Source organism: Elaeis guineensis, chromosome 1 (genome assembly GCF_000442705.2).
Source record: "Elaeis guineensis isolate ETL-2024a chromosome 1, EG11, whole genome shotgun sequence".
In the NCBI taxonomy this organism is placed as follows: domain Eukaryota; kingdom Viridiplantae; phylum Streptophyta; class Magnoliopsida; order Arecales; family Arecaceae; genus Elaeis; species Elaeis guineensis.
Window position 1 is genome coordinate 161994245 of NC_025993.2, and position 26159 is coordinate 162020403.

Here is a 26159-nt window from a genome sequence, read left to right on the forward strand (position 1 = left end):
CGGAGGGAGGAAGAACGGGGCGAACCGGCGAACAGCTGGTTTCGTCCCGATAGCGGGAATCCCGAACGAGTGGTCTAGGTCGGATTTCAGTTATCCGACCTGAGCAACGGCAGCTAGTAGAGCTGCTGAAGGCCAATACCGACGTATTCGCTTGGTCGGCAGCAGATATGTCCGGCATCCCCCCGGAGATGATGACTCACCGACTCAACATCAACCCTGAAATGAGGCGGTGAGGCAGAAGAAGCGGTCTTTCACTCCTGAAAGACAGAAGGCCATCGACGAGGAAGTGGACAAGCTACTCGAGACGGCTTCATCAGAGAAACCACGTACCCTGATTGGCTCGCCAATGTTGTCATGGTGAAAAAAGCCAATGGGAGGTGGAGGATCTGCATCGACTATACCGACCTAAATCGTGTCTGCCCGAAGGACAGCTTCCACTTCCAAAAATCGACCAGCTGGTAGACACGACGTCCGGCCATCGACTGCTTAGCTTCATGGACGCCTTTGTCAGATATAATCAGATTCGGATGGTGCCCAAAGACGAGGACACACGGCCTTTGTAACCGCCAAGGGCCTTTACTGCTACAGGGTAATACCCTTCGGACTGAAAAATCCGGGGCCACCTACCAGCGACTCATCAATAAGGTCTTCAAAGGCCAAATCGGGTGCAACATGGAGGTGTACGTGGACGACATGCTTGTAAAAATGTGCAGGCTCAGATCATGTCCAAGACTCGAAGAAACTTTTCACACTCTTCGACGACATCGGATGAAGTTAAATCCGACTAAATGCCCTCGGGGTGATTTGGGGAAGTTCCTCGGGTTCCTCATTTCTCAGTGAGGAATTGAGGCTAACCTGAGAAGATAAAGGCAATCATCGACATGTGACACCGGAACCAAAAGGAGGTACAGCAGCTAACGGAAGGATCATCACGCTCAACCGATTCATCTCCGATCGGCAGAGAGATGCCTCCCGTTCTTCAAGACCCTGAGACAGGTGAAGGATTCTTTTGGTCGGATGAGTGCCAGCAGGCCTTCGAGGACCTGAAAAGGTATCTGACCTCCCCGCCACTGCTTGTAAAGCCGAAAGTTGGAGAAATGCTGTACCTCTATTTGGCAACCTCCCCAGAGGCGGTTAGCTCAGTGCTTGTCCGGGAGAATGAGAGCCGAATTCACCAACCCATATACTACACCAGTAAAGTACTCCACGAGCTGAAGTTCGATACTCAAAGATGGAGAAGATGATATTCGCTTGATCGTGTCTGCACAACGACTCCGTCCGTATTTTCAAGCGCACGCTATCGTGTCCTCACCGACCAGCCCCTGAGGCGATATTGCATCGCCTGACACATCAGGATGACTGACGAAATGAGCAATGAAGCTCAGTGAGTTCGACATTCAGTACTGACCGTGACCTGCTTGAAAGACCAGGTCCTGGCCGACTTTATTGCGGAGTGCCCGACGACCGACCAAGGATCGGAGGGCGGGAGCTCCGGAGAAGTTGCAATCTCCGAACCTGACCCCGGGTCTACCTGGGTGTTGCACATCGATGGAGCTTCCAACGCTCGAGGGAGCGGGGTCGGGTTCCTGCTCACCAACTCGGAGGGTGTGGTTACCGAGTATGCCCTCCGGTTCGACTTCAAAGCCTCCAATAATCAAGCCGAGTATGAGGCGCTCCTCGCTGGCTTGAGAGTAGTGAAGGAGCTCGGGATCGACAGCCTCAGAGTCTTCTCCGACTCCAGCTGATCGTGGGGCAAGTTAAAGGTGACTTTGAGGCGCGAGACCCGACCATGGCAAAATATCTCCAAAGGTGAGAGATCTCGTAACACACCTCAAGTATTTCGAGATCTCCCACATTCTTAGGTCGGAGAACACTCAGCCGATGCACTCTCCAGGCTTGCGACATCAGCCTACGATGCCTTGGGTCGGACATTGGTGGAGAGTCTTGAGCAGTCGAGCATCGACAGGACCGAGGAGGTGCTGCAACTAGCGCCGAACCAAGCTGGATGGATCCGATCGTTTGATATCTGACCGACGAACCAGTCCTGAAGACCCCACGGAAGCCAAGCGACTCTGATGGGTGGCCTCCCAATATGTGATAATGGATGGCCGACTCTACAAAAGGTCATTCTCCCTTCCCTTGCTTAGGTGCTTGGGACCGACTGACGTGGACTACGCTCTCAGAGAAGTGTATGAAGGGATCTCTAGAAATCACTTGGGGGGTAAATCCTTGGCCTACAAATTTTACGGCAGGGTTACTACTGGCCCACCATGAGAAAAGATGCGGTCGAGTTGGTTCGGAGGTGTGAGCCATGTCAAAGGTATGCTAACCTACAACACCGACCGACCAACCAAATCACTCCTATTGTCGCCTAATGGCCCTTCGCCCAGTGGGGATCGACATACTCGATCCTTTCCCTCCGACATCCGGCCAAAGGATGTTCATAGTCGTCGCAATTGACTACTTCACTAAATGGGTGGAAGCCGAACTCTGCGCAGATCACTGAGCGGAAGATGGAAGACTTCGTTCAGAAGTCTATCATCTTCAGGTTCGGACTACCGCATACCATCATCACCGACAATGGACGACAATTCGACAACCGAGACTTTCAGGAGTTCTGCACGAGATTTCATATCACGCACCGACTGACCTCGATCGGGCACCCACAGTCCAATGGCGAGGTTGAGGTGACCAACCGACTATTCTGCATGGACTAAAGCCCGACTGAATGAAGCCAAAGGCCTATGGATCGAAGAATTGAATTCCGTCCTATGGGCGTACCGGACGACACCCCGTTCCCGACCGGAGAATCTCCTTTCAACTTGGCCTATGGAATGGAGGCGATGATCCCGCTCGAGATCGGGCTACCATCGACTAGAGTCGAGCAGTACCAAGAGCCGGGCAACTCCGAGTGTCGGAGAGCCGACATGGACCTCCTACTCGAACTCCGGTGCGAGGCTCAACTCCGCATGGCTTCCTACCGATAGAGGGTGGCCCGATACTATAACACCAAGGTTAAGCCGAAGCTTTTCAGGCCCGGGACTTGGTCTTAAGAAGGCAAAGTTTCGAATCTCCTAGACCAGGGAAAGTTGGCTCCGAACAGGGAAGGACCCTACAAGTAGCGGACACCTACGGCTGAGAGCTTACCGACTGGAGACTCTAGAAGGGAGCGCCATTCCCGAATTGGAATGCTGATAATCTGAAGTTGTACTACCAGTAAACTCTGTGTGCCCTTGTTCGGAATGCAAACTCAGCTTCAAAACTTCGGAGTCTAGAATCTCAACCCTCCAGCGGTGCGTCGGTGCTTGCTAGTAGTACGAACCCCGATGCCACGACTTGGGCCCAGCATTCCACTGGAATTCTACGGATCGATCGCCGATGGCACGTCGGACTCTTGCGACGATCGAAATATCTATGTTGGTGGAAGGCCGCGATGGCGATGGAACTCCCTAAGTCTAAGCCATGCCTCTTCCATAGCCAGCACTCGAGCAAGGTGACTGGCTAACTTGCCGACTTGGCTCCGGCCAAGAAAGGCAAAAAGTCAATGCGACCAATGTCGCGTTTGCAACACACCGACCAGGTCTCGATCGGTCGAAGGGTATTCGGCTTGCCACCGTTTATCGCACGTCGCGATGCATATGCCCGACAGAGAATCGGGCACAGGGTGACCGACTTGTCATCTACTAAACATGCCAGACATTGTCCAACTATTGGACCCGACAATGATCGGTCAAAGAGCTACGCCCGAAAGACGAACGACGCTCGACTCGACGAACGTCGCCCGACTCGACGAACGACGTCCGACTTGACGAACATGCCCGACTTAGTCTGGGCAACGAGCGCTCGACATAAGCTCTCGACCGTCGGGTCATACGACCATCGGGAGGCCGATCTAAAGCGGAGCTCGCTTTGCCTTTACCATGGCATGCTACCGACTATTCTGGATCGTTATCCGGGATCCTACCGAACGTCCTAGCTAGCTACGTCGGGCCTGCGACTTATACGCCTAAGGGTGTTTCGGCGAAACATGCGAGACACATTTCAGACACACAAAGAGAAAGAAGACTTGAAAGATTTTCAATATCATTTAAATTTGAACTAAGTTTACAAAATTGGACCGAACCTGATTACAAGTATACTAAACAAAAATAAAAAGATAGAACAAGCTCCGACTACTCGCCGGAGTCGGCTTCCTCTACTGGGAGTAGTCCGGGGGGGTCAGCATATCCGCTGGGCCGAGGTAGCATCGGGGGTCGGAGCTGCATCACCTTCGACAACTTGGTCTGCGTCGGCCTCCTCCACGACGGTGCGATCTCCCGCGATGGGTCGGCCACCTCTCCTGCGGCTTGGCCCTCTGACTCTGGAGGGACGATGCTGTCGAGATCTAGTTCCGGATACAGGCTTCGGACGGCTTCCCGAGCGTCCTTGTACCCCACTCGGTACGAGAGGAAGCCGCTCTCCAGAAGTTCTTTCGATATTCATCAGAGCCGGGAAGTCCTCCACGGCCCGACCTATGGCCTTCTCGCCGACTTTGCCTCCGCCCTCGCAATATTTGCATCGGCTGGAGGAGAACAAGTTTTCTTCGACTTTGGCGAGATTCCCCAAACTTATCCGGAGCTGCTCACGCTCGGCCTTGAGTTCCTTGACGGAGTCATCCCACTCGCGACGCAGTCGGTGAACAGTGCGGGACTTCGCTTGGCGTCCTCGCGAGCCGACTGCAGCTCGATCCCCGAAGCGCCAGAGCGCCGGTAAGGGGGAGACCTCCTCGGTGAGGCGGAGATCTCCTCTTCAAGCCAGGCCTCTCGATCGACCGACTGCTTCAGCTGGTCGACCATTACGCCTTGTCGGCCTCGACGGCTATGGCCTTATATTTCCAGGCCCCGGAGATCGCCGAATCTCCGATATCCGGCCTCCAGCTCGGACATGTTGTAAATCATCTGCGAACAACAAGACCAACCATCAAAAGACCGAACTTATAAAAGATAATGACGAAAATAAAAGTAAAGGAGAAAGACTTACCTGGATCATGGTCAGGTAGAAGGAGGAAAGCATGTCGGATACCGCTGGTTCTTCATGATCTCATGGTTAGTCAGAAGGATGATCGCTTGGCACAGCCTCTGGCCAAGTCGTGGTTGGCCAGGGCCGACGTTCCTTCGGGAAGTGGGGCGTCGGACGACGTGCCATGGCCGGCCGACCTCCTGTCGTCACCAGGCCCATCGGGGCCTTCCCTCGTTCAGACACCCAGCCCTGATGTCAGAAAGGGAGGGCAGACTCGAGCCTGACTGGGTCCCTCCCGAGGGCACAGGGCCACCGATGCAGGTTGATCGGGCTCACGTGCCTCTGCCCGAACCTCTTCCGCCGCTGAGTGGCCGGCACATCCTCGACTGTCCCTCGACCGTCCGTCCCTCGGGTGAGGCTGCTCCCTCGGCCGATCATTCCTCGGACGGGACTTCAGTGGGCACTGTCAGCACCGATAGTGCGATGACCGGCTCCCGATCCGACGATCGTTGGAGTCGGGCTCCGCTCCGCCGCCGTCGGCTTGCTTGGCGGTGCTACTTGGGGCCTCTTGGCAGGCCATGATGGTTCGGCTCCATGCGCTGGCCTCTTGCGTGCCGCGTGTTATCGAACATCGGCCTCCGTTAACCTCACCCTCGTCGGCATGTTTGCAATGTCAACAAGGATCAACACCAAAAAAAAAAGAGAGAGAAGAAAAACAGACCTAGCGAGGAACCGAGCTGAGACTGGCATCATACAGGGCTTGCTCGGTGACGAGCTCCTTCTGCTTCGGCACCGAGATGTCCTTCAGACGGTGGAAGTCTTCTCGTCCCCGACTCCACCCGACTGTTCTTATTTGGTTGGGTCGGGGTCCCCCCAGCGGGAAGGGAACCCCCAAGGAACGGGAGAAGAGACAAAGAAGAACTGGTTCTTCCATCCATGAATCGACGATGGAAGACCAGTGATGAAGGAAAGACCCTTTCGAGGGTTGAAATACCACCACCCTCGGCTTTAGGGTGGGGTCGGAGAACAAAAAAAGCTTGAAAGAGAAAATATGAGGATTGATCGGCAAAAACCGACACAACAAAGCAAAGCTGACTACCAGTCGGACTGAGTTTGGCGCCAGCTGCGTTGGACACAGTCCGTAGTAGTCCAGCACGTTCGGACAAACTCCGAAACTGGAAAGCGAAGACCGGCCCGGAGGTCCTCGACGTAAAAAGCCACTTGGTCTGCGGCGGGTTGTTAACCCGACCATCGGCTCCAGGGGCGAACAGCCGAAACTGCTCCAGGATGCAGTACTACTCCTGGAGCTGATCGACGTTCGACCCGAAAGTGAAAAGACCTCCACCTCGGGGTCGATCGAGAATCGTCAGTCGGGTTCCCCACCGACTTTCTTGTGGAGAGGTTCTGGCCATGACGCTAGAATCGAAGTCAAAGAATGAGGAGAAGAAGGAAGAGCTTTTCAAGGAAGCAAGAGAAAACAAAAGATAACGCAAGCTCCTAGAAAACCCTCTAAGAAAGGACACGGGGACAACTACCTGAGGCAAAGGATTGCTCGGCCAGAGTCTGGACAACAGGTTTGAAAGGTAGGGTTTTGGATGCGGGTGACCCTGTATATATAGTGCCTTTCGACGGTCGGATGAGAGCACGCCCAACGAAGATCTCCCAGATTGTGACACGTGGCAGCATCTGGGCCTTTCCTCGGTCCGATGATTCGACGCACCTGCCCCAGATCGAGCCACGTCGCCTCCATCCGCCTGAACGGATCCGGCCAATGGCCCCCCGCCACGTGGGAAAAAGTCATGGCGGTTCGAGTTCCCGAAGAGACGGCGAAATGACGGTTCTTATTCCCGATAGGATGCCTGACACTGGTGGGACGTCTGGCGTCTGGCGCGGATCGATCAACAGTACGGTCGTTAAGTCGGAGCTTAATGCGATGCATATTCACTCCTTTCGTCCGAAGCTGCCGCCCACGCAAGGACGCTGGCCAGCACGACATCCGACTCAGAGTGGGGGGCAACTGTTGGAAATACCGACGGTCCCTCTCACGCCGACTCACCATCGGGCCCGTCTAACCGACGTCCGACTCTACCGGACCGACGACTGTCGACACCGTCCGATCGAAGGTATGTCGGTCTGGAAGACCTTTTCCGTTCCGACTGGCCGAACGACAGAGTTTTCTCCGACTCCCGCAACGCGCCAGACTGACCATCGGAAGGTCCTGGTTTTCACCTGACATCTCATGACGAATGCGACGTATGGCCGATCGGCTCTCCAAACGCCGTACGACTGCTGAGGGCCGCCGCCCTGACAAAGGATGCGCATAGTCGCCCTGGGACATTGTCCTGTCAAGGACATAGATTAATCCCAATGATTTGACAACCCACGGTGACTCTGACAGCCTCCGACGATTTGACAACTCTCCTAGTTGTCTGCGTCATCAATGGCGGCATCATGCCATGCTCTACTATAAAATGGGGAAGGCAACAGTGCTGAAGAGGTTCTTTCGAAGCCCTGAACCACTCTCTCTGGTTCTCTCTCTCTCCCTCTCTCGCTGAGTTCTCCTGATTCTTTTCTACTGTTGCCTAGTCTCCTCTCTGATTGACCGTCGGAGAATTTCGTCGGAGGTATCTCCGGTCAGTGTGGACTTCTCTTACAGATGTTCATTCTCGACGATCAAACATGAGGGATTGGCCGCAACAGCCTCCATTCGCATAGGTATCAAGAATAAATCTCTCCATTTAATCAAATCCGTATGGCTTCGAACCTGTGAGATGCGGAGCAGATGTCAAGTCCGTTCTGCACTGGCTACAACAATGGTGGTATAAATTCTGATTTTCTTCAAAAAAAAAAAAAAACTAATAAAGCCTGATTGTACCATGCACCTGGAGGAGTGTGTACGGAATGAGATTCTACAGAAGGTGTGCAGGGGATATGGCTCTGACCAGAACTGTTAATCTACACAAACATCTTGCAAGCTTAGCTTAATTATATAAATGTAAGGAGGAAGAATGGAGACATACTCAGGTTTAGAAATGAAACCGTACTTCTAACATGTTTTGTCGCTATCGCATCCTCATCAGACGCAAGTTGAACTTCAAATACGACTCTGAGTGATGGTACAAGTGCAAAAGAAAATGTCGGGACTTTGGCTAGCTTAGCGGCAGGACTGAGTAGGGGATGACGAAATGATTGCTATTAAAGGCTGGCTTAAGAACGAGCAATTCAGAAGACAATGCAACTCAAGTTGAAACCGTTTGCTTCTCCACAGAATCTAAGGCAACTTATGGAGGAAGAATGATATTGGTCAAGGGGATTAAGAGATGAAAGCCTATGGTCACAATGAAATAAAGGCTCAAGAAAAGAGTGAAGAAATCCTAAAGAAGCCAACAGCCGGTGTTTTTAGCCATAAAATTCTGTAGGGATCCCTCATATGTCAACTAATCTGAAGCACTGAAAAATAAACAATCTTCATGTGGACCAACAAAGTTGAATGTCTAATGTCTTGATTATGCCAATATGCAATGGTCATCTTGGTCATCTTGAAACGTGGGTTGTGAAAAGATGTAACTGGCACAAAAACAGATCCATGATTGAGGAGGTTCGATCGGATATGATATACCTGCTAGATGTGCATGGAGTCTAGAGTTTGCCATTTTACTTCTTCTAAAATCCATCTCTGTAATTTTATTCAAAGAGTCGTCTTTTGTCTACCCTGTGATGTTATCTTTCTCGAACTGCTATATTTTCAAAGAAGCACCGAGGGATTTGAAATGATGTCAGGAATGAGAGAAACCCAAAACGACGGACGTAGCCATGCATCGCTGTAGATGGACCACTAAAGATGACCTCGATTAGTTAAATAAACCTATCGATTTTGTTAGCGGATTAAAAAAAAAAAGAAAAAAAAAGATGCTGAATTATCATAATTGTAATTCGGTGAATCTGTTCAACAAATAAAGCATCCGATTTGTCTCTCTTAAAATACTAATGCAAATCCTGCCTGTAAAATCTATGAAGGAATTGTCTGATAAGTTTTAAATAACACATACTCATGCTGGACCTACTCCAAACCTTCGATGATGGGACACCTCGCACTCAATTATTTGGTCCATTACGTCACCTTGCATTACATTATAGTCAGCGACTAGTATATACTACTGGGGCATTAGATTACGAATCAACATAGTTGCACATATACTTTAATTGGAAAATATACAAAATAATATAAGAAGAATAAGGAAACATGTAGGGCTCAAGGTTGTAAGGTTTTTGTTAACATTCTACCAAAAAAAGTGTAAGTTAACATAATTTGTGCTTCATAAAGATAGATTAAACTTAGATGATTATGATGGAGAAGCACCTTACCGTACAAATCATTTCCAACTATCTGAAATTTCATCAAGCGCAGGTTGAAATTAGAAGATACAATTCATCTCTCTCTCTCTGATGCTACATGGCTCTCACGCAACACCATTAATGGAATTGAATTTAACCGATTGGAACAAACAATTGAAACTTTAGGAATCGACATAATGTTTAAGCATCGGTGATCTATTTCCTCTAGAAATTGTTCCTTTGAGGATGAACACTTGCATTATCTTCAATATTCATTATTCTATTGACATCGAAAATGTAGATTGCCTCCAGTGTTACTCCATACAGACCGTGTATATTTTCTATCAACAACTACATGGACCTAAAAATGCCTTGCTAACAACAACTATTACTTGTTGCTGAAGCACCAAATGCAGGATCAGCATGACTGCTGTGTTCGTGAGCTTCGGCTTACCCCTTCCGTGCCAAGAGACTTTATGAACCATAGCCGTACAATATTCCAGTTTAAGACCCTCTTTGGGTTGAACCTACACCGGAGGTCTAGTCTCCCTTTCCTTGCCGCACGATGATGACGATTTGTTGGGCCAAATCACACGCAATGTCATATGATTCACGATGGAAACGAAATTTTTTGTACACCGGCCACGGTTTAGAAAATCTGATGTAGAATGCACTATCTCGTCCAATTGAACTACATAGTGATCGCTTTCTAACAAATATTTAATATTTATAATTTTTTTTATTTAAAATTTTGAATGACAAAAATATCTTTTTTTTTAAAAAAAAATTATAAAATTTTATACCAATATTATGACATTCTACATTGAAATTATAACTTTTTGGACATGATATCGTAGAGAGAAAAGAGCATTTTCACTATTGAAAAATTTATGAAATTTTTAACTAATAAAAATATTTCTATCCAAATTATAACATCATATAATTTCAACATAGGATGTCATAATATCGATATAAGATGTCATAATCTAAAATATATATATATATTTTTATTATTTAAAATTTTTAATAAAAAAATAAAATTATGAATATTAAATATATATTGAAAAGCGATCGCTATGTGACTCAACCAGGTAAGGCAGTGCGCTCCATATCGAATTTTTTATACTGCAGGTGGGGTACAAAGAATTTTTCTATGATGGAATACCCCACAAACTAAATAGAGCCCACTCGATAAGGGCCACCACGGCACCAGAGGTTGGACCTCCTCCAGTTATGTTCTATCCAAACTGGATAGAATCTGACTTTAGATTAATAATTGACTAGAGAAACTTTTTATGCACCGCATACGATGCAGAAAAATTGACATGGAATGTATTGTTCAATTATATCGAACCACGTAACACAATTTATAATAAAATAAATATTTAATACCGTTCAATTTTTTTAATCAATTTTTGCTAATGAAAATATCCTTTCTTCATAGAACAAAGAAAGAATAGTATTATTACTTTTTGATATCCTATACAACTTCCTATATATATATATAATATTTTAAATAATATATATAATTTTTTATATATTTTTATATGATATAATGTTGGTTATTATGATTTCCTAATACCTTATATAACTTTCACTGAATATGTATGATACCTTAAATAATATAACTTTTTATGAACATATACAATATCTTAAATAATATATATGGCTTCCTCACGCCACATATGACTTTTTGTATCACAGAAAATCATATAAGATATCAAAAAGTCATAATAATTAATAAAATATCATATAAAAATATAAAAAATCATATATATTGTTTAAGATATCATATATATAGAAAATCATATATATCAAGATATCATATATATTGACAAAAAATTATATAAGATAGCAAAAAATTATATATAGAAAATATATATATCAAGATATCATATATATTGACAAAAAATTATATAAGACATCAAAAAATTATATATATATATTATTTAAAATATTATATTTATTCATAAAAAATTATATATATTATTCATGATATCATATATATTCACAGAAAATCATATAAAATATCAAAAAACTATATATATTATTCAAAATATCATATAAAGACGCAGAAAGTTATATATATTGTTTAGGATGTCATATATATATTCACAAAAAATTATATATATTATTCAATATATCATATATATTTATAAAAGATCATATAAGACATTAGAAAGTCATATATATTGTTTAAAATATCATATAAAAATACAAAGCCATAATAACCTATAGATATCATATAAAAACACAAAAAATCATATATATTGTCTAGAATATTATATATATTTATAGAAAGCCGTATAAAACATCAGAAACTAATAATACCATCATTTTTTTTGTTCTACGGTGAGAAAGAATATTTTCACCTAAAAAAATTTAATAAAGAAATTTAATAACATTAAATATCTATTTCATTATTACGCTATGTAATCCGTTATAATTGAATGATGTGCTCCACGTCAATTTTGCTGCACCGCAGTGCACAAAAAATTACTCTAGCAGGCTGATAAACTTTAATCTAGAGCAAGCCAAGCCCGGATATGATGCACTCAAAAATAGCCGTGTCATTTCCTAATGGCTTTTTAATTTGCACCAAACTTACAGCGATCAGAATGAGATATAACTTACAGAATCAGCCGAAGCAACCTGCAGCACCAAAAGTTGAAGGCCATCCAGACAATTTACATGTCACAGGCTATTCACTGAAATAACTTTACAGAGGCAGCTTTCCCCAGTGTGCTTCTATGGGTGATGCATAGGATGACTTAGATTGACCCCTCATCAGCGATATCCATCCCGCTAAACAATAAAGGAGCTGTTATTTTTCCATGTGGTAAGAAATAAATCTTAGCAACGCATTTTACAGAAGATGGGGCTTCACTGGGCCTCATGAGATGGTAAATTCAGTAAAGGCTGACCGATCACAAGTTACATGTCATCATCATCACCATCATGCCGGTAGTCCGATGCGACACCATCCCCGGCCATGTGGTCACCATCAGAACCTTCTCTACCTGCACCTGCCATGTCATCCTCATAGTTTGCCCCATGTTGGTTCCCAGCATATTGCTGGTTCCTCCATCCTCGATCTCGGTCCATGGATTGCCCATGTGAATACTGATGGCCTCCTTCTGTGTCATGGAAATTTGATGGATTAGAACTCAGATAAATGCATATGTTCTTTCGAAATGTGGCGACTTGCTGGACTTATAATTGCATCAATGGCTTAGTAAGAACCTTCACTATGCGAGACTTGGTTATCTCCTCCACATTACAAAGACTATTACCATGAAAACAATGTGTATAAGATGAATGATGAATCAAAATTTCAATGCACCAATATATGCCGATGAAGCAGATTCTAAGTGGTAGCGGAAAATGTGGCAATTCTTGTTTTTGATAAGAGCAAAATCATACCAAGATGCGTTGAGTTCCAAGCAAATGAGAAATTCCGACTGATTAATGATACTAAGACCTCCGTAAGCATTGCTAAAATGCTTAAACTATTGGGGAAAATTGTTACACTGAATCAGTTTTGCTTCTCTCCTCTATCACATCAACATGGCACAGGAAGTAGACAACTCATACAGATAAAAAAGCCTTCTTCTTCTAGACACCATGTAAAATTAAACAGAAAGATGTGCCTATCAGTATCTATCACTTTCACCATCAGACCTATCAGTGCAAAGATTTTATCTAGAATTTACAGGAAGTAGACAACTCATGCAGACAAATAAAGCCTTCTAGATATTCTGGACATCATGTAAAAAATTGATCAGAAAGATGGGCATATTAGTATTACCACTGTCACCATCAGACACATCAGCAAGCCTCGCGATTGCATCTATCAGTGATTGTTCATGTTCCTGCAATAGTGGCAAGTACCCTCTATTTCCTCAAAGCAAACAACAAGGACCCTCTATACATCCATGAATACAATAATCATCTACAAAATAACAATTTATGGGAGTTGTCTTACTTTCAACATTTTCTTTGCCTTCTCAATCTCAAGGGGATCGGGATGACTTGCACCAAAGACCCTCTCCACCTGCTTGGCATCACAAAGTGAAATTGAAGAAGGGAAAAAAATTAAATCAAAAAGTATTCTTGCACTCCACCATGCCTTGAGCTTCTCAAATGCATACCTCTTTTATTAGAGTCTCTGTGTTGAGTATTTCAATGTCATCAATGGGCTTCTTCCCAATGCCATTTTGTGAAGGGGGAAAATCTTTCTTGGCCTGATTCTTCAATGATCCCCTTCCCCTTCCTGCACCTGGAATAGCACCACCACGGCCAGTAGACTTCTTAGCTCCACGGCCTGGTCCACCCCGACCTGGCCGATGATTGATACCTGGATCCTCACCTTCCCATCTAATATCTTCAGGCGAAAACTGCAGCCAAAGAAATTGCCAAAACAAATATGAAGCATCCCTTACAGAACACCTTGCATGGTAAGCCGCATCCCTCACAGAACAATTTTAGAGGGACTTACAATATAAGAAGCATCTGCTAATGTGAACTCATGGAGATATTCTGGCCCAGCAGTCAGAAATAGAAAAATGACAAGAAGTTCTGGATCAGCATTTGGAAAGTTAAATGCAAAAGGAAGTCCACACGACTTGAGAATGATGGAATAACATCTAGTTGGTCCTCACTAGTAGCAATATAAAAATGATAAAAGAGTTTTTCTTTCTGTTGTTTTTCCCCCCTTTTCTCTTCTTAGTGTGGAAAACTGTACCAGTATGAATTACTTATCAAATCAATGACTCCTGCCATCAAGACACAATACTACGACATGTTTGCCACCTTAAGTATATACAAACAACATCATTCATATACAGTAGATTCTACCATAAGACCCTTACTTGATATGAACTGAATATGTGCAAATTACAGAAGCTCTTCGAGGTGTTAAAGCCGTACCAACAATGTCGATGGCATGATGTTCATGAGCTATGCGGACGGAGTGGAAGATAGCAAATATACAGATTCAGGCTGAAAACCCATATTTCACATATGAAATGAATTTGATAGGATCATGAAAACATTTTTATGGTTTACATACTAGCTCTTGGAGGATATGCAAGTCCCAAGAGCATCAAAGATCTGCTCATAAGAAACCCTGCCAGCAGATGACTAATAAATGGAACATCATATATGAAGCAAAAAAACACCACCATATACTAAAAACCTACTTTTAAATATCTACTGATTTATAAACTGACAATAAGTTGAAAGTCCATGTTTCTTTCAGCTGCTATTTGAATATTACCTCATGGACCCAGAATATATGAGGCGAAGAAAAAAAAAAAGCTTGAGATCAAGCCAAGCGTAGGAGGGAAATCTATTGGTTTAACAATCATGCATCTAGAACAGCCAAAATAACAGCCAAAATCAAAGCAGATTGTAGGATGGAAAAGAAAAACTTATTTGTTGAAAATTGTAGCAGTTATTTCAGAAGTTCAGGGAGAAGCAACTAATTCTGCAGCCAACATCGAAGGAAAATATGGAGATGCCTGGTTGCTAGCCACATCTTCACATTTTATAATGCTATAGTCGGCAATTGCTGTATTTTTTCTGGGTTTAGCTCTGCTTCATACCAGAAAGAAACTGGACAAGTCAAAAGTTGTAACAAAAAAATCTGGAACTATGTAATCCAAGAGAAAAGTTGTCTTCCATATAAATTTGATAAATAGATACCCATTTCTATTCCCAGATCCAAATACAGTGGACATTCTCCATCCCAAAGCTGTAAATGCCCATAATTAGGTCTGCATCCGGCAATATAAGTTACATTTCGGAGCAGTGGATTCAAACGCCACACCAACTCAAATTTATTTATTGAGCATGCCAGACCTACACAGGCATGTAGGTGAATAAGAAATAGATCCAAGTATCCAACACATGGCATGCTTATGAGTCCAAAACTTTTTTTGGGTTTAGGAGCTAGGCATTCTTTCTCATCTCACCATCATAGCATATAATCTCCTTTCCTCCAGTCTCTGCTGCCTTCATCTCTTGCTTGAGCCCTTCATCCTTGATGGTTCCCGCCCATTCATCCTTTATGCCCATCACCAATCCATGAGGTTGTAGATGGATGTACTGTCTGTTGTCCCAGCAGCAAGGTTCCAGAGCTTAGGCTGCCCTTTTGTGAACAAGCTATCTGATGATCAATCTCTTTTTGTCATCTGAGCTTAGATCTAAGTATAAGAGAGATGCAAATAATTGTTGCTGGCCTAGAAACAATTGGTTGGCTTATTGCACAAATTGGTGACGACCTCATCTTTAAAGCCAAAGAGGCCCCAGCCATAGAGATTCTTCTTTGCCATATTCTCGAACTCCTCTCCCTTCTTATGCCAAAATCAAGAATCCTTATACCAGAATCAAGAGGAAGGGACAGGATGTTCACTCTAGATATCCTGGCTTACTCATCGATTTTGTATTTATCCACAAAAAAGGGGGAAAAATCAGAACTTAGACTTGAAGGAGAAACTTTATGCCACTATGAAGGCTTGGTTGAAGATGAATGTGGAGTGGGAGGTGGAAGCTAGATGAGGAAGGGAGGAGGAGGAGATATTGGTAACAAGAGAAAAAATGGGCTACAGGTCAAGAGACAGGAAAGAAGAGAGGAAGCAGGGGAGTTGGGAAGAAGAGAAGGTAGCATGGTAACACTCTAACATAACAATCTTTAACTGGTAGGAACCAGCCCAGCCGGCAGGCATGGGACATGCGGGCATGTAGGTTTCCTTCATCTACACCCAGGAATAGGTTTAGCAATGCTCTTATTTGTCATTTGAAGGAGCTCCCAAATTTGTCAAAACAATCAGCACACTCCTTAAGTCCCATATAATATCTAAATAACTGGGTGATGCCGAGAACATGTATCAAAATCTGAATGCCATCAGACATACTTCTGATAGCAGAAGATTAAAGTTGATTCTGTGGAGCCACATGTCCTGCCCCTTTCTAGGTGGAGACAAAATTAAGGGATGTGCCCCTCCAAGAACAAGACCCAACCATTGGGAGTGCAGATAACATATACAGGAGCAATAGAAAGTGAGGGGAAAATGGGAAACTGTAATGCAAGTTTGATCTATTCACTTCCCCATAGGAACAAAACCGAATGAATAATATAGACAGGTTAAACCAGCAAAATACAGGCTTTATGCATAACAGGTTAACCAATACTGCATTCCTTTTCAAAGGACCTACATCCTTTTCAGCAATGAAAAGCCAACCAATTGCTTCCCAAAAAATCAAGGAGACTCCCAATGAAAGCAAGTATGAATAGGACCACCCAATACCCTGTTTAATAACCTTAAAAACCGTACGAGAAGGTTAACAGAAACATAATTCTTATATTCTTTCATCCCTTCGGGACAGATGTCATGAAACTAGAATTTGCTTTCCAATCCACCATCTTTTTCTACATAACTCTTGAAAGCAATAAGTGCAGCTCCATCTTTGTCATAATTCATAAACACTGAGGTAAAAGGTGTCAAGGCTGACCTTTATCCTGACTACTCAAAAGAAAACTACAAACTTAGACTTTTCAATTTTAAATTCCACTTCAAGCCACCTTGCTTGACATAGAAAAGTGCCCATCAGGAGTAGGTAAATTGAAGTGTCGTAAGCATAAATCTACTAATTTAAAATACTGTTTCAGATCCGTCCCATTATTTTCCTGCCAGTACCCTCCGTAGGTTATAATTCCACTAACAAGCTGTGAGAGACCTATAACTGCAATCATTTCCTGACACACTAAAAAATATAGGTTGTCAAATTTTGATGTAGCAAAGATCATTTGTATGTTATCCTCCAACCATCCAGCCCCTTACCAGACTAATCTTCCCTCACATCATTCCACATATGCCATCACTTCAACAAACAAGTCATCATAACTGCGCTTACAAACTAGGAGCTTCCCGCGATAAGTTACTAATTCCATTAGTTTTTGACACAAAATGCATTAATAATGTCAACTAAATAAACAAAATATAATTCAACGAGCATATAAAAAACATGCCAGCAAATCATAAATATAATAAAATCCACAATATGCTGCTGTTACAAAAATCATAAATCATGTAGTTATGAACAAATTGTAGAATGGGACCATGTAAGCAAATCTTGTAGGCCAAGTGATACATCATCAAATAATCACCAAACTAAATAGGAGCATTGGTAAAAGCTACAAAGCAACATGCAATTGTAGAACAAATTAGTCTATTATAGTTTTAAATATTTGTCATAGAAGAAATTGAATCACCTCTTTGAGATTAATCCATTCCCATGTCTCATTGTCTGTTCCTATATCATATACCAGAGCATGACGACCCTGAGAATTGGAAAAGGGTAAGCTTGGCAATATGCAACTCCAACACAGAGAAGATGAGCACCAAAATAACCAAACACACCTCAACTGGATTATAATCAGTTATAACAGCCTCATAGAAGTTATTATCTTCAGGCCATCTTGTCATGACTTTCCGCCCAATTAGTGGATCATATGGTGGTGCTTCTGCAAGAGCACCCGTGGAACTCCTGTTTGCAACCTGACCCCTTCCACTGGGACCCGCAGAAGGATATCGCTGGGACTTCATTGAAGATACTCCAGGCAATGTCTGACCCTGAAAGTTGGAGGAATTAAAAATGAATGAACAACAAGAATATGGAGAATGAAGATTACTTTACAAGACAACTCATGCTTGGAACCATAAACTTACTGTTTTAGGCTTCTTGCCCCTTGCCCCTCCTGCAGCTCCCCGTTTTGCTGCTGTTGATGATGGCTGTATGGAAGTGGCAACTGGTTGTGAGTGCAATACAGGAGATGGTGCACCCAGAGATAGAGAGGGTATGGCCTGAGATGGCTTCTGTCTCTTGCGAGAAGCTGAAACAGTGGGACTGGGTACTGGATCATTTGTGAGTTGAGCATTGTTAAGCAAGCCAGTTTGGTGTCCACCTGCCCTCCATTCCCTATAAAATTTGTCAAACAATTCATGCTAACAATTAGAAAAGGGAACAAAATTCGTCATCTGAATTGTGTATCATAAGTGGGTCCTTCTAATAAGATTTATTCATTTACAGACCTTATTCTCCTAATAATATCATCAGCATTAACCCTGCTCAAAAGTTCTCTGTGTTCCTCATCAGAAAGTCTCAGTTCCTTTCTCAGTTCAGTTATAAGACTTTCTTTCTCCTGAAGAAAGCAAACAAGGTTTCCAATAAACGTCCATAGGAAAATTGAAGAACATATTGTTTTGGATAAGATTATAGTTGGATGGATACCCATGTAATGGCATCCGACTGAGCCTTGAATGCTCGAAGAACTGAACTGTATGCTTCTTGCTCAAGCCGATGTATTTGGATCTCCATATCATTCTGTACCCTGGGGAATGAAATAGCACCAAGCATAGTTCTTCCATTCCCAGCAACACGCCCTCCTCTTGCACCCCTGTTCTGATGTGATGGTGGAAGGTCATCATCAGTCCCTGCAGTCAATTCAGGCATTATAGAATATCACAAGATAACCAGTATAACTATGTAAGGAGGAAATAGATTACAATGATATAAAAATGCTCGAGCGACATCACACCAGAGTGCAACTAAATGGAATTACTTGTTGAATTAAGGAGGCATTCATGATTGGAGGAAAGGATGACAGAGGAGTTGCATCTGATTGCAGCTTAAAAGAGGTCGATCCATAACCAATGAGGATTTAACTTAGCAAGTTACTATCAAAAGGCATGCTCAAAGCAATATTGCTCAACCACAATTTAGATTTTACTGCATCAAAAGCCTGAAATCGTCAAGCTTTGAGATGATGATAACTTTGCCATAAGTCTGCCAACATTGATTGCACATAAAAAAAGTAAACATTAAACAATTTCACGTCAAAAGAAGGGCTCCCTCTTCTATAATTAATTCGTAGAGGAGCATATCTCTAAAATCTAACCAGCTAAAGCCTATCCCAACTCCACACAACTGATGAAAAATATGGAAAAGTAGCAAATGTACTACAATGGTAATGCCAAGCTCCATGACAATATCTGGTTTGCCATTATTGAAGAGACTTACTCTATAAACCTTAATCTACAGTCATTAGGTCCTATAGTCAAACTATAACTCCATCTAATGATCACTACTAGCATTAAACCTTGTAACAATAAGATATTGAATGGTTTGGCAATTGTCACTATTTTTGCACCTGAATGCATAACCAATAGTGTTCCGCAACTGCCCAAAAAAATGTTAAGCCAAAGTCATTTGCATATGCATTATAAGATAAAAGAAGAACCTAATAGCTCCAATGGCAGCATAATTATAAGCACCATAGCAACATAACTCTATAAAAAATCATGTACATACCATGAATTGAAAGCATCAATGAAAAGAGCTAATATTATCTTGAATAATGCATAATATTTATTCTTGTATCAGCTAATAAAATCTTGCCACCAGATATAATATGAAATAAACACTTGGTGCATTTTGGCTGATCAGGTATGTAGTCTGAAGGGACCCCGAGTATATTATGCAGGATTGGAGCTAAATAGTGCAAAAAAATAATATGTGACATTGCCAATGACAGTTTCCTTCAGAAACCATTAATAGAAGATATTGCACCAATGCATGGTCAAGATAAAGCTAACATGGTGTGGCAATGAAGTTTGGAAAAGATGTTCCGCAAATATACAGACTGAATTTTTAGCCATCAGAGACGATAAGAATGATACATGGGATAAGTCCTTGGTACCCAAATTTTGTTCCAGAGTTAAAGAATATTTGCTGAATTTTGGGATGTTCATATTCCAGAGACGTCTCTAAATATGGTAGTGAAAATTGGTCCTCCTAATTGATTAACTAGGACCAGGAGGTTTTTTAGGAAAGATTACTCAGGAGGTTGACCTCCTTGCAAACAAACTAAGCTTGTCATCAGTTTGTTATGATGAACTTAGCTGATTGTTTTGGCAGGGGAAAAAAGGGGTACACCAAGAGATAAGAATGCAAGTAGCAACTTGACAATTTTGACTTGACTAACGCCAAGAATGCACCTATAAAAAGCTTCAAACTTCAAGAATTATGATAACATGTTCCAAGACAAGAACAAAATACATCGTTGAGGGAACATATTGACACTACAAAAAAGTAAAAGAAGGACAAAAGAGTGAGGGTAGCACAGGAAATGTAAAAAAAGTGGCAGTTACAGAGCGAGCAAAGCTATACGTAATAATATATCATTCATGTAGCTAATTGGACCTAATTCACTAGAAGCTACTAGGACTCAAACTCCAATATGTAATAGCATACATCATCCATTAAATATATATGAACTTAATTCAAAACAGCTATCGTGAGAAGTTGTTGGATTTTATTATAAAAGTGCAACATACATAACTTAGTATTGTTTGATATCTTGAACTTGCATGCAAGAATTCTAGACATATGGAGGGCTCTAAAGCCAACCCTGGTATTTGGGACAAGTTTGACATTTGCACTACATAACCACCAATAAGATTCTCACAGCATGAACCCACTGAAATTTGCTTCAGTAATGTCCAGCTCAGTGATGCAAAAGCACTATATTGTAAATATCAGCTTTTTTTCCTTGATTAAAGTGCAGAACTATTATTAGTAGTTTAGAAGTCCTATTTTGAGTAGGATCAGTGCCTATAAGCCTTCTTTATATAAATGCAATCAGTAGGAAATATTTTAAGGTCATTGTGGAAAAAGTTTTGATGTTTTTACAATGTTGGGTTCCATAGGAATCTGAATTATGTGATATTTAGAAACTTTTACTTGTCATTTGTTGTAACAAGATCTTATCTTGGGTAAAAGGCTACAATTAGCACTGAAATCCATAAAAGTCGACGGTCGCTTCTCTATGCAATAAAATTTTATGCTGAACTTTGATGGAACTGATGGTTCCTTTTGCCATGTTCAATGCCATAGATACACATGAGACTTGCAAACCACAGTATGAAGCCACAGGTACATTTCCATCACCTTATTCTTAGACTATAGTTGATCTATCAGCCATCCATATGCCCTCTTCAGCACATTAATTACAAGAAACCATGGATATTAGGAAAATTTCTTGCATTGCTTACATGAATCCTAAATTTGCTTGCCAAAGGTAAATAAAGACAACCCATATTTTCTTTCATTCTTCACAATTAGATCTTAGAACCCAATTTAAAACTTAAATCCCTAGAACTAATGTCATCAAAAGTTGAAAATTATGTGTTCTATATAACAATTAGTTCCCTCTTGTTGAAATCACATGTCCAAAGATGAAATACCAGCAAGATACTGCTCAATCCCCAATTCGAATTCCACTCATCTATATTAGACCCTCTCCCCAATGCTGCTCTATATCATCCAATTTACTCAACTAACTCCCAAGATTCATGGGAGGAAATATAGTCAGCGAAGTTAGGTATGAATAACAATTTCAAGTTCCTTCAAGGGGAATCACTAGATGCAATTTTCAATGGAAGACAATCTAAAGTTTCAAATGTGAGTCTCTGCTTCTTCTGGTTCAACAAAACCACATTTATTGCCTGCTTTGATGAAAGAGACCTTTGATTAAGTAAAACTGAAAACCATGGATCCTTGTAATAAATTAGAAACATTAATAAACTAGTTGAATAGTTACAAAGAAGTCTAATAATCCCAATTTGAGTACAATTGATTAGTCTCTTCCACTGATATATGAAATAGGGCTGGTGAATTCAAAAGTATAATTAGCATTACAGAAAATAAAATGAACAGGATATTCACATTTTTACACAGTTCACATAAGTAGCACGTATTAGCATCTCAAAAGCAGATTCTGCACTCCCTTTGCAATTGATAAGCAACAAGATCAGGTTTTGATGACTATCCCTCAAATATGTGAACACTGTAACATGATATAAATAAAGGGAACTCATAAGTATCCTTACCAACATGAAAAGTACTAAACCATGAGAAATCAGGTCATTCCTGTTGCATTTAGATTCAGAGTCAAGAGAGTCTTGTAACTTAGTGGAACCCCTTCCCTGCCCTTAGCTTTTTATCAAGCATTCGTGCTCACCTAATCTGGTAGGGTCCTTGTTCACAAGGCCAGCAACTTTGAATGTTTATTTTGTGCCACACATGTTCTGTAAAAATTGTATCATTCACATCCTTAATGGAAGACTTCGTTTCCTCAAAATCATATATAAAAAGGATTGGGCAAATCAACTTGAAAAGGAACAAAGATACAAGTTTGTTTGGAGAAAATGATCCAAGAGTTATTCACCACTAAATCTGTTTTCCCAAAATATGTATGTCAAATTCTGCTTCACATACTCCACATCATTTCTCATTTCAATTCAAACTACTATTCACGGTTTCTCACTCAGTTTGTCGCTCTGCTTCCTGGATCACTTCTTATCATGGTAACCACGTCACTTTGACATGTACTGCAATATGACATTTTAAGAAGTGCTTCTTAGTATCTTTTAAATAGAGGAAAATGAGTCCATACACTACAAGGTAGAGATTGAATTTCATAAACCAGCTTAGATTCCCACATCTAATGCTTCCAACACGAGTGCGGAAATTAAATACAAGTATATTTCCCTTTGCACCCTAAAAGGTACAAGGTGCCTTCCATGCAAAATATTTACACCTCTGAGATTTCGAATGCCCAGCTCAGGTTTCACAATCAAGCGAGACTGTCTTGAATACTAACAAACCTCACCAATACATATATATTACCCGATTTTAAACCCTAACCTCTATCTGATGCAAAGGTACAGCAAAAACATGAACGCTGATCTATAAAGACCCTAGTTCTCCTAAGAACCAGAGCTCAATCCATTTGGCTTGCAAATTAAACACCAGCTATCATACGACAACAGACGAGAAATCTTTCATGCAAAAAATGAATCATTCAAGCAAGCTAGGCCTAATTACTAACACATCTAACCCTAAACCCTAATTTTCCAATCTTGAATACTCCCAAGCTACCCGAGCTAGTCCAACTAATCCACGCCAAGGTTCGTTCCAGTACAAGATTTGACAAGAAATCCCTCGAATTATTGAACCAAAAATCCACGAAACACGGGAGAAATCTCCATTACAGCGCGCGAAAGGTCGATTCCACTTACCGCTGCTATCAGAGGGATCGTACTCCATGACAGGGTCCTCCCGGAGAGGAATTCTTTTGGGCGGACACCCTAGAAAACGCTGTGAACGTCTCCGAAAAGAGAAAAGAGAGCGCTTTTTCTTCAGTTAGGTCGAAAACGCATCAAGAACCGAACCATCTGCCTCTCGTACATCCATTTTTCCCCAATTACCACAATAACCGATTCATTTCGAGCGCCCGGAAGCGACCTCGATCGATAATTCGAATCACGGGAGTGGAATTTGGAGGAGCCTCGTGGAGATTAGAAGATACAGGGAGAGAGAGGCAGCCAACGGGGACAGAGAGGGCGAGAGAGAGAGCGAGCGTAGTCAGGTTCGAAGAAAAGAAAGCAAAAACGGGCGGACTCCAAACGCATTTTATAGCCGAATTTTTAACAGTTAACACCTTTTGAGTTCCGGCCGCTGAGTGGACGGCGAAATAGGTATGGCGTTCCGAATGGACTTGCGTACTATTAACGGCACGCGTCCATGTTGTGCCTGAGAGTGCCACGGTATGATCACTGTCAGAGAAAATAAATAAATAAATAGAGACATTGGAAGACCTTCGTTCCATGATGTTGGGAGGGAAGATTGACATCTTTTATCCATTAATTATTTGATTTGGATGTTTTATACTTTTAAAGTGTGATAAAGAATTTAAAAGATAGATTAGAAAGAAAATCTCAAATTATTTTTATATTTCGCTTAATCGTCAATTGTGAACAAACTTGGAGTGTGGCGGCTCGCTCCTTGTTGTAAATGATCCAGGCAATCTGTGCAAAAATCTATTTTTATGGATCATGGTGCATCAATAATAAAAACAATGAGATGTTGATGTGGACAACTATATTTAAAATTACTCTTATCTTACTCATCAGACTTTTTTAACCCATGTTAATTCTTCAAAAAATAAAATTACACCAACAAATGATAAATAATTAATTATCTATTTATGCTCTTACGATGAGTCCTGAAAATATATCAATAAAAATATTAATTTATATAATAATTTATATTTATTTATTAAAATTAATATTTTTATTTATTTTTTATAAAAAATATGATCATCAAAGAATCCGATTTATAGGTTAAAATGAATAAAATTTGAAGTAAATCGGATTTCAAACGGATCTAGAACAAAGATTCAAATCCAAATTGAAAATAGATCCAAAAAATAATCTAAAAATCAAATCAAACTGACCCAAATTAATGTAAACCGATCACCGATGTACGATGGATCGATCGCTCGGACCACAGGATCAAAATCATGGTCCAAAGAAAAAATCGTCCAATCTTTGTCGTGCTCTATGGGAGGGCGGCTGAGTTTTGTGCTGGCGGACGGCTCGGATTGATTTTCAGGCTCAATCGGACGGTCCATATTCGATCTGGCTAAGAGAACTAAACAACAGAACGAGATTAAGCATTGATCGATAGCTGAGAGGCTGTAGAACACTTGATCAGACAGTTGAGAAAGCTCTATCCCATATCCATCAGTGGTGGCCCACACTTTTGCGCGATCTAATAGTTGAAGCCCTCCAGAGAGATGATCCAACGTTATGGTTGTTTCTGGTCGGCGGAACTTAAACAGAAGGATTTTTTAGCACCATCCAACGGTTCAAATCAAATCTCAGACTCGATCGGACGGCCATCATTGAATTTGACTGATAAAAGGCCTGATGCGATGATTTTTTGGGCTGATCTGGAGCGTTGATATGAGATCCAACGGCCAGAAGCAAGGGATGCAGGTTGGATACGATTTTGACATGATTTAGGACTTCATTTTTCACCAAAATTTGAGAAAAAATCCATCTATAAAAGGGGAGTCCGAAAACAGTAGAAGGGGAGTAGAAAAAGTAGAGAAAATAAGAGATAAAAATAAAAAAAAATAAGAAAGATATAGGAATCCAAAGAAAAGAAAGAGAGAAGCCCAGTTTATTCCATGGAGTTTGAAGGAAGAAAGATAGGTCATCAACCATCTTTCCGATGAAACTGCGTCAATTAACTTCAGATCTTTATTACAGTTTTATTTTATTTTATTATTTTTTAAATTTTTATAATTAAATTTTAATTTTAATTAGTATAAAATTTATTTTATTATATTTTTAAATTTTGCTCTTTATTTTTATTGCAAGTAGATACTAAGATCTAGTTAGTAGATTTTAGTATCAATTTATTTTTATATTTTTTAAATTTTTATTCTTTATTTTTATTATAAATAGAAACTAAGATCTAAATAGTAGATCTTAGTACCAAATTTATTTTTTATATTTTTAATTTTTATTTTCTAATTTAAATTATTTTTTTAATTTTTTTTATCAAAATCAAAGATTTTAAATCAGTACTGCCTTCTCTGTGCATTCGATCCGACTTATCATTTTTTATATAGTTTTAATCAGAATTAATTTGATAATCACGGTATCCTAACGATAACATCACGACATATCAATTTTTGATGTCATTGTTGGGGCGGACACCAATTTTAATATTTGATTTCTTAGATTTTTTTGTCAATATAACATACTAATTTTTTTGATCTTTTATTTTTTTATAAAAAAATAAAAAAAAAGAGAAGAAAAGAAGGGTGAAATGCTTCAAGTTGGTGAGATCAATCCTAATCCTAAACTATTTTTTTAGTATTAATTATTATTTTTTTAATTTAATATAAA

At 41.3% G+C, this 26159-nt stretch overlaps 1 protein-coding gene across 2 annotated transcripts; it reads right to left on the reverse strand.

The window, feature by feature from the left end:
* Positions 1-11880: 11880 nt before the first annotated feature.
* LOC105039453 (protein EMSY-LIKE 3) lies at positions 11881-23818 on the reverse strand. 2 transcript variants are annotated; one of them, XM_010915604.2, is made up of 10 exons: positions 23478-23818; positions 18628-18830; positions 18429-18538; positions 18066-18315; positions 17757-17969; positions 17609-17677; positions 13485-13730; positions 13319-13387; positions 13142-13205; positions 11881-12470 (listed from the first exon to the last, which is right to left on the reverse strand). In XM_010915604.2, the coding sequence occupies exons 1-10, from the start codon at positions 23503-23505 to the stop codon at positions 12268-12270; spliced, it is 1455 nt and encodes a 484-aa protein (XP_010913906.1). In that variant the 5' UTR covers positions 23506-23818; the 3' UTR covers positions 11881-12267. The 2 variants fall into 2 exon arrangements, with proteins under 2 accessions (XP_010913906.1, XP_029118671.1); XM_029262838.2 differs by having other exon boundaries at positions 12001-12467; positions 23478-23744.
* Positions 23819-26159: the final 2341 nt, after the last annotated feature.